Source organism: Neospora caninum, chromosome VIIb (assembly GCF_000208865.1).
Source record: "Neospora caninum Liverpool complete genome, chromosome VIIb".
In the NCBI taxonomy this organism is placed as follows: Eukaryota; Apicomplexa; class Conoidasida; order Eucoccidiorida; family Sarcocystidae; genus Neospora; species Neospora caninum.
The window spans coordinates 1,324,806-1,334,142 of NC_018394.1; the positions used below are offsets into that span (position 1 = coordinate 1,324,806).

Consider the following 9,337-nt stretch of genomic DNA (forward strand, 5'->3'; position numbering starts at 1 on the left):
GAACCGCTTCGAAAGAGACTCAACGTGCAGACGTATGTGCCTGTGGGAAAGAGCGGAGAAGCTTTTTTCGCAAGGTCGACTGTGGAAGAGTCTCTTCAAAACTCTCGAGACTCCGATTGATCTCCGAGGAAAAGGGAAAGTCGCGGCGTCTGAAAAACCTTAGGAGAAGACGGGTGCCTGAAGAAAGTTGAGACCCAATTCAAAGCGAAACCTGGTTCTCTTTCTAGGAAATTGTTCAGTGGGAAAGGAACTGCGAGAGGGACACGAGAAAAACGAAAAGACTGTTTTCACCTTGGGCGCTTTGCATGCAAACAGGAAAGCCGGCAGTCGGCCAGTTGCTACCAAGGTAACTAACTCACTTTCACTCGCAAGAAAACGGGAATCGGGTTGGAGAAAAAACACCCTGTTTCGCCTGCCTGTAAGCGAGTTGGAAGGTGAGGGTAAATGACAATTTCAGAAGCCCGCTTTGAGAACTTGAGTTGTACGGGTAAACCGCCAGCATGCATGCACGCGACCTCGAGTATGTGTGACCAGCTTGATCGTGACCGCGTACCTGGCTGTTTTAAGGAAAAAAGACACATTACGCCACAGCAAAAACGCAAAACCGATCTTCTGCCCGTCTCCATTCGCGCTTCCGTTGCCGAACTTCTTCTGAAGCCTTTTGCAGCTTTACTTTCCAGAGACCGAACAGAGTGAAGATGCGGGAGCAAAAAGGAGGTCGTCTGAACGAGAAAACTGAGCCTGCGGATAGAGGGGGTTCACTGGAACCCTGCAACATAAGCGAGCGCGTTACACGAGCTGCCTGTACAGCTGAGAAACGATTCTTGCTATCTATTTCTTACAGGAGCAAGTAGCGTTCTGCACTGCTCTCTTCCGCAGTTCTCTGTGACGCCGGTGTACACATATAGCACGATGTACACTACACAGCAATATCTACATAGCCGTACATATTTATTACGAGTAGCATTCATGCGTAGTTGCGGATACAATGTTTGTGATGGAGTGTATGTGCAGAGAAGACCCTGCCAGTTAGTTTTTTGGGAGTCCTGAAGAGGGAGTGTACAAACTCAGAACGTTTCGAAAAGGAAAAGAAGCGACGTATCAGATCATAGCTGTGAGATGTGACTGGTTCAGGAGGGGCTTTGGTTGTCGATTTGAGAGTGTTGGTGTGGGTCTTTCAGGCGTCGAGGATGTCCGGCAGAACGAGGAATCGGCCTATATACGGAGACACGCCTCCGCAGATACTACAAGAGAGTCATCTGAACAGACAAGACAGGGGAGTACCCAAAACGGCAAAAAGAGCCGCTCTTCCAGGCGAACATTCTCAGAGGACTATTTTCTTTCCCTTCGTATAAAGACCGCTAGAGAGTTTGTCATTTCTACGGCAGACCCTGAACGGGCACGCGAGTCACGTCGTCGGAGGTAACCTATTGGGGGTATGATGAAGATCTCGGCGAAACACCGTCTTGGAGGAAAGGCTCACCGTGACTCTCTTGCTTGCAAGAGTGACTGACTGACATCTGCATGTGTTGCCTAAAAAGCAAAAAAATCTGAGAGTCAAGAACAGCTCCTTGCGTCCGCTTGCTAGACTGGCTGCTCAACAGCGTAGCGGCGCAAAATTCTCGGGGTCTACCATCAGAACGTCGGGAAGAGCCACGGTACGCGGTTTCCACTGGCTAGAAAGGGTTCGCAAGACGAAAAGAGTCATGACCAAAAGTGGAAAAAAAGTGTTACGGATTTTTTTCGCCGCGACCTGGCGCAGAACTCCCCAAGCACACAGTCCGCCGTGGTTTAACCACCGCATGTCGTGTGCTCGCGAGATCCCCGTGAAAAGTCTAGCGCCCAGCGGAGTCGAGAACAGAACGCGAAAACAGGCAAAGACCTGGAACGAACGTTTTCCTCGGTAACACGACTACCGTCAGGCTTTTCGTTCTCTTGAAGTTGTGCATTTGCCATTTCGGGTGTTTTCTCGGTGGAAAACCATGCAAACGGCCGCACTCGCCGCCGGCACACACAAGCATGCGTGATGAGAACGTTGGATCGCGTACCTCTTTTCCCGTTGAGCTCTCTCGTTTTCTGAAAACAGGTTGTCTTTTTTTGTGCAGCAGCTTTCCAGTCGCTTTTCCATTGGAACAACAGACCTCGATCGGCTGTCAGTGCACAGTGAAAAATAGACTGAGAAAGGCTTTTCGATGGGCGTGCGGTGCCTTCACCCGTGTCCCGGCAGTCGTTTTTGGTTCTTTTGCGCGCGGTGTGCTAGGCGAGACGGCAAGCCTTGCGAGCGGGGAAGAGGGTAAGCTCGGGCTTTCCGCAGAACACTTCATTTGTCGCATTTCCTCGTCCTCCGGTTCTTCCCGTGTGTCTGTCGCTGATTCGCGCCTGCGTCTCCAGTCTCAAACGCAAGAGGCGTGCCCCGCGCGACCGGCACCGTCCTACAGGGATATATTTTTACTCACGAAATCCTTGTTTCTTCAGCGAAATCCGCAGTCCCCGGGAGTCGCCCAAATATCTACGTCATCTCTCCCTCGCCATTCATAGCAATTATCGACCTCCAAGTTCTACGTATGCACACATATCTATGGATATATATGTGCCTGCGTGTTTTACTGTATATTCATCTATGTCTAATTGCTTATGGAGATACAGATCTCTAGTCTGCTTCGTGAATTTGGACGTCTTCTCCCATTTCCGTTTTCCTACTGCGGGAAGTAGCGGCAGAGGGGTAGCCATAAGAAGCGGAATGAGAGAGATGGCAGGTGAACTGTGTGTGGAACGGTGCTGACGCGGAAGGGCGAGGCGAGGCACACCGCGGCCGTCTGCGCGGACGAAAAGGGGAACAAAGCAGTCAGAACTGCTGTGCTCATCTCTGCATGGCACCGCATATTGGAGCTCTCCGTTTTCCTTCGCGGGACAGGCAAATGGAAGAGAGCAACCGGGAGAAGGTCTCCGTCGCCCGTCGGGAAGATGAAGAGCGGCGACGCCTCCCGCGACGACCTGTGTCGTCTATTCTATCTTTCTATACAGTCCTCTCATTCTTCTCGAGCTTCACGTTCTTCTGTGTTTTCCTCCTCTCTCTGTTCACTCCCTGTGGGCGCGCAGTTGCGGAGAGTCACGCCCTTTCCTCTGAGCTGGCTCTTCTCTCGCTTGTCAAGAAGGGATCCGAGACAACACACATAAATGAAACCACCCTCGGGAAATCTAGTCCATCTTCGCCCTCTTCTTCTCCCTCTTCTTCTTCCTCTTCTTCGCCCTCTTCTTCGCCCTCTTCTTCTCCCTCTTCTTCTCCCTCTTCTTCTCCCTCTTCTTCTCCCTCTTCTTCGCCCTCTTCTTCGCCCTCTTCTCCTTTACCTCGAGCTGAGTCGGGGTTTCGTTTCCCTGCGACGCCTCGCGACTTCGCAGCTTGGCGGTCGGAGGGTTTCGTGTTTGACCGCACCTGCACTCGCCTCTTTCTGTTTCCGGAGGCCGAGCAATTTGCCGTTCCGCTCCTCTCCGTCTCCTCCGTCTCCGCCGAGAGCACGCAAAACGAGGACCTCGCTTCGCCCTTCCTCAGCCTGCGCGGGCACCTCCCCGAGCAAGAGGAGCTTCTGAAAAGAGAGAGGCGCGAGGAGGCGGAGGCTCGTTTCTCGGACGGGGGCGTGTCTGCCTTTCCGCAGACTCGCGCCGTCGTTACCCACCTCCCTGCCTCAGACGCAGAAGCACGCGTTGAACGGCTCTTCGGACTCGTCGAATCTTGGCGATTTACGTTCGGCGTCCTTGATCGGCCTGACGTCGCCGGAGACGCTGTGGCGAGCAGCCACCTTGTAAATTCTCCTCTCCTTCGACAGCCTGGGACTCCCGAAGAAAATCCAAAAGAGCCGATTCTCCTCTCCCCCCCTCAATGTGAGTCGGCAAAACGACCCGTCTGCGGAGCGTATGCAGTGCAGCAGTGCCGCTCTCTTCTCACTGCCAAGACGCCCCCCGAACACCTTGCGCTCTCCCAGTTTCCCTCAGAAAAAAGGCTCCTATTGCACCAGCATCCCAGACGGCGGCTCGCCCGTCGCTGCATTCAGTCAGCTGAGAAGAAAGTCGTCTCTCGCTTCGGCTGAAGTCTCAGGCAACTGTGTCTGTGCCCGAGGACGTGCCTCGGTGCGTTCTGTATCTCGCGTCCGGGGCCTTAGGAGAAGGCACAAGCTCTCGGGTTCTGTAGCAAGGCTGTTTTTCGGCGAACAAAAACTGTTCGGAGTGGATGCTGCCCGTACGCGGTCTCCATTCCTGTGTCTCCTCCCTCTCGATTCCGGTGTCTCCTCCCTCTCCATTCCGGTTTCTCTTTGCCTGCATCCGGGTGTCTCTTCTCTCTTAATTCCGGTGTCTTTCTTTTTCCCCCTTTGTGGTGTGTTGTTTCGCTGCGTTTAGTCGTCCCACTCATCACAGATCTTCTCGTCTTCGCGGATCCTCGCGTCGAAGCCTCCACGTTGCCTCCTGTTTGTCAGCAGCTGCGACCGTGGGAAGGTCACCATCTCGCCGCCCTCCGTCTCCGGTCGCGACTTCGCATTGCCTCTGTCCGTCGCTCTCTCCATGACTCTTCCTCTCCGTCCTCTCTCTCCTCTCCGGCCTCGCTTTCCTCTTCTTTCTCGCGTAAGAGACTGCGGCGTCTGTCGCGTCTTTCGGCGCGCTGGCAGTTGCATGCAAGTCGCTGCTTCGTCATTTTCACGTTTGTTGCCGCCACAGAAGTCCCCGACATGCGCTGGCGGAGAGTGCAGGACGCCGAGGCCTGGGTGTATCTCTCAGAGCCTGTCATCGCGGCGACTCTCAGCGCCTACGACGAAGTGCTGAAGGTACCCATCTCGGCTTTCCTCACGCCTGCCTTGCTGCGGCCTCCCCGGCAGGACGAGAGGACCGGCGCAGCGCGAGGACGAAGCAGAGCCGTGCGATCGGGCCTCGAGAACGGAGAGGGGAAGAGCGAAGAAGACACCTCGTGGCTCGTCGCGCAGGAGGACAGTGCATGCAGCTCCGAGACGAGCGAAATTGCTCTAGAGGAGTATGCAAGGTCAGGAAACCGGAGAGCGTTTTCGGGCGTTCCAGAAGAGATAGATGTGTGCGACCAGCTGCAGCTGTAGAAAAGAGAAAAGCGAGGTCAGTTTAGGAGAATCAGCGGAGAGGCACCACGCCCTTGAGAAACTGACCCAGAAACCTCTCGAAACCAAATTCCTTTTAGGAGTTCTAAATACGCGTCGCTGCATGCGTAGACATGGAATACCAAGTGCATCTACCTCTCCATATATGTATATATGTAGTTATATAGGGATATAGATATAGATATGCATAGGGAAAGAGAGGTGCCGGTAGATATAGGGATATCGGCATTTATGTGTGTTGTGAGTGCATTTTGGTAGGAAGACTTCCCGAGGGATGGGCTTTCTGTTTCTGAAGTGCCGTTCTCCTGTTTTCCCGTGTCCAGGCTGTTTGGTTTGAAGCGGCCGCAGCCGGCCTGGGTCGGCGACGTGTGGAACGGTCCCCCTCAGCTCGTGTCGCGACTCTCACGTCTCGCGTTCCTGGTAAAGCAAGGCAGTCCTTCTTTCAAAATTTCTTTCTCCCGGTCTTCACATGCCAAGGCTTCATGAACACTTGGGGGGGGGGGGGGGGGGGGGAAGACGCACGGAAGAGCACTCTTCACGTCGAACTCTCCTCATACATATATATACATATATACGTATAGAGGCAGGCATGTGAAGGTAGATCTACATTTATAAGCGTGTGCGTATGTGTGCATCTACGTACGTCCGTGTATATGTATAGGTGATGTGTAAGGCAAATGTGAATCTGTAGCTAGGTCGGTTCGTGGATTTGATTCGACGCGCTGCATTCCGAATGGGGGCTCGCGTTCCCCGGTGCTGTCGTCTCGGCTAGAACATAACTTAACTATCGCCGGCATTCGCTTTCCCCGCGTATCAGACTGAAATAGACACGTTTCTCAATCCTTACGAATTCAATACACACATCAGTATACCTATATATACATTTCACACAGATGCATATATATATATATATATATATATATATATATATATATATATATATGCTTCATATTGGCACCTGCCAAGATGCAGATGTGCATATATGTACATCCATGGAAAGATGTATATCGCCTTTGTCACATATCCATACATATTTACAAGCATATATAGAGTTCATGCGTATACGTGTCCTAGATGGACCTGAGAATATGCGTCTGTTCACGCGTGTGCAGCTTTGGAGAACCTTTTGTTTTCAGATTGCGGATTTTCTGTTGGTTCACGATCCCGTTCTGGGACGCACTGAAGGCCGTGAGCCTGAATGGTCTCTCTCGTGCCTCTTCGCCTACGCCCTCCGCCTTGCCGCCTCGCATTTGGTGGCGCCTGAGAGGCTCTTTGTGGATCCTCGCCTTGCTCTCGGTGAGGCTGCTTTCCGCTCCAGCGAGAAACCACCGCTCAGCGGGAACCCGTTCGTGATTCTCGGCGTGCCCGCGCGCGCATTAAGCTGCCAGAGAGTGGAAATACGCCGTCGCCTCGCAGCGTATATATATATATATATATAGATACACAGATATGGATCTAGATACATGCATATATATATATATATATATATATATATGCACACGTTTCTTTATTAGTGTGTCCCAGACCTATGCATCCATACATGTGTGTGCATGCATTTTACATCTCTTTATCCATCGGTGCTCATAGGTGGTAACTGAAACCATCGCCGGGGAAGAGAAAGATGTTCGGGCATCTGTGTATCTGTGTACATCTCAAATTAGAAATATATATATATATATGTAGAGAGACAGTTCTTTCGATTCGAGTAGCTGTCGACAGGCAGATTCATATGTGGACTGAAGTCGATGCAGATGGGAGTGGAGAGGCAGAGCAATGGACTCGACTTTAGCAGAAGACAAGTACACCTGGATGGCGGCGCATCTGGGCCTTGTTGAGAGACGTGGCGACTCGCTGTTCGTCACATAGTGCACACACACGTCTGCACATGTATATCGACATGTGCTTAATATGCAAATTTGCTTTTGTTGGGGAGTTCCCAGTTGCGTACGGTTGTTGCGTCTCGTGCGCGTGCGCAGATCTTTCGCAACTCTCTTCTGAGGGCGGGGACGACATTTTCAAGACGGAGAGTATCGCGGTGACGGCGAGAGAGGCGGAGGGTCAGAGAGGAAGAGAAGTGGAGCAAGGCCAGGCGAGTATCGAGGTTGCTGACGTTCTCCTCTCTCTCTACCGGAGTGTTGAGGAGGATGTGGAGCTCGTGTTCGGTCCGTCTCCAGGCTCCGAAGGCGGGAGAAGCGGCGAGGACGAAGCAGGGAAGGGGGAGGACACATCCACAGCTTTCGGAAAGACTCTCGGGGCCTTTGCAGCCGCTTGCGCCCGTTTCGGAAGCCAGAGATATCGACAGCGGAGACGAGCCGTTGTAAGTGCACAAGTCATAAGGACAAAATGGACGCAGTTCAGTGTCTTGTCCACTTGCACGCGTGTCCCTTCCTCGTTGGTCGTTTCGTTTCGGAGGTACGCGGGCCTTCTCGTGTTTTGGCCCTCCGTTCCCCTCTCGCATTTCTGGACGGACTGTCGCGAACTTCTGTTTCGCTCTCACGCCTCTGCTCTGCCTTCTTCTTTCCCTGGGTCTGGACCTCTCTCCTTTCCCATCTTCTGTTTCGCGGCTCCGGTTTTTTCTCGCCGCGCTTGTCTCTCTCGCCTTCAGGCGTTGCCCTTCGTCCGCCCGCCTGTGCTGCGCGCTGGCGCGGAACTTGTGGACGTCTTCGTCCCGGCCTCCCGCAACTCGACAGACACCCTGGAGCTCGGCCGAGACCGGCCTCTTTTCCCCACCGCTTTGATTCGACGCGAGTTGACCGAGTTCTTCCGGTGCCCCGCCGACCATCCTTATCCCTTCACGAAATTCGCGTATGCCGACACTTGCTGCAGCGCCAAAGTGGCCTGCCACGGAGAGGCCTTGACCGCGCTCTCCACGTGCTGCGCTGAGAAACAAGTTGCGTGCCGAGCTCCGCCATGTGACCCAGCTGTGGAAGACGGTAAGGCGCCACATGTGAGCAGGCACAGGAACTTCTCCCACGGCCTTTCCGAAGTGCACTTCTCTGGAGGCCCCGCTGTCCTGTGTCTCGTGTCGCTCGCGGCGTCAGTTGCGCACCTGTGGACCCTTCTCTCTCTCGTCTCTTTTTTCCGCCCTCGCTCTCAGCTGGCGTCGACTCCGTGGTGGTCCGTGCGTGCGCGTCTTCTCTCTTTTTCTCGGTTTCCCCGTCCTTTTCCGGCGGCGGCTGCGTCGGCCGTGTGCCTGCTGGAGCGTTGCGCGTTGCCGAGTTTTCATGCTTTTCCCGCGTTTTCGTGTCCGGGTTTCTTCAGCCGTCATGGATGGGCCGCCGCCCTCGTCGGTGCACGAGTGCCCAGCCGCGTTCCCGTACCCGTACAGCCCGGCTCGGCCGCTGTCCTTCTGCTGCGCGACCGACAGAAGCTGTTCCGGAGAGCCGCTGAACGCTGCGTCGCTGTGCTGCGACAACCATCAGTACGCCGCGTGCGCGGATGCGCCTTGTGCGCCCCACAGGTAAGCATGACGGGCGAGAGCGAGGCGGGAGACACAGCGGGTTTTCGCCAACTCCAAACCGGAAGGCGGCCGCAGCTGTCAAATCTCGTGTTTGTGCGCTTTGGCGTTCAGAGACGTGTTAGAATCTCTCGGCGCGGCGCGCCGATACAGCTTGACTCCCGAGCGCGCAGCGCGCCTGGCGGCGATGCTCCGGAAGCTGAGCGCGAGGCGAAGCACGAGTGTCCGAATGTTCGTCCAGACGCTGCAGCACCTTCACGTGGTGGAGAACTACATCAACGAAGCTTTCCGCGATGGCGAAAACGACGACGACGACTCAGTCGACGCAGTCGAGCCAAACGAAACAGAAACCGACGACGGCGGAGATCGCCGATGAAAAAGACGAGGCATCTGCCGCGTTTTTGGCAGGTCCTTGGCCCGCACAACGCGCTCTCTCGTGTGCGGCGTGTGCGCACTGGCGCCGGGTGGACATGGACCTCCAGGCAGAAGACTCTCGCTTCGGGATCAAGGCGTGGATGCCACCGGATGCGCGCACGGGCTCCGCTCCTGCGTTGGGCTGTGTTGGAGTTAACGTGCGCTCTAGTGGAACGAAAGTGTCGACTCAACGGCGAGGCGACCAGCCGTTACGCTGGACAACTGGTGTAGAAAAGGCTCGGTTCTTTTTAGGATGGGCCGAGCGGTCCGGAGTAGGCCGATACGTGTGTAGCGTAGGGAACTCAGTAGGGAGTATGAGCGGGGACGAACAGGTTCGCCGCTCCGCTGGTGT

General features: G+C 54.5%; 1 protein-coding gene across 1 annotated transcript; it reads left to right on the forward strand.

The window, feature by feature from the left end:
* Positions 1 to 2,918: 2,918 nt before the first annotated feature.
* NCLIV_025570 (putative protein kinase) lies at positions 2,919 to 8,947 on the forward strand (the record flags this gene model as incomplete). The annotated part of the gene is made up of 8 exons (XM_003882752.1): positions 2,919 to 3,879; positions 4,393 to 5,026; positions 5,438 to 5,534; positions 6,251 to 6,410; positions 7,091 to 7,431; positions 7,720 to 8,047; positions 8,376 to 8,574; positions 8,686 to 8,947. 8 exons carry the CDS (start codon positions 2,919 to 2,921, stop codon positions 8,945 to 8,947), a joined length of 2,982 nt encoding a protein of 993 aa, XP_003882801.1.
* Positions 8,948 to 9,337: the final 390 nt, after the last annotated feature.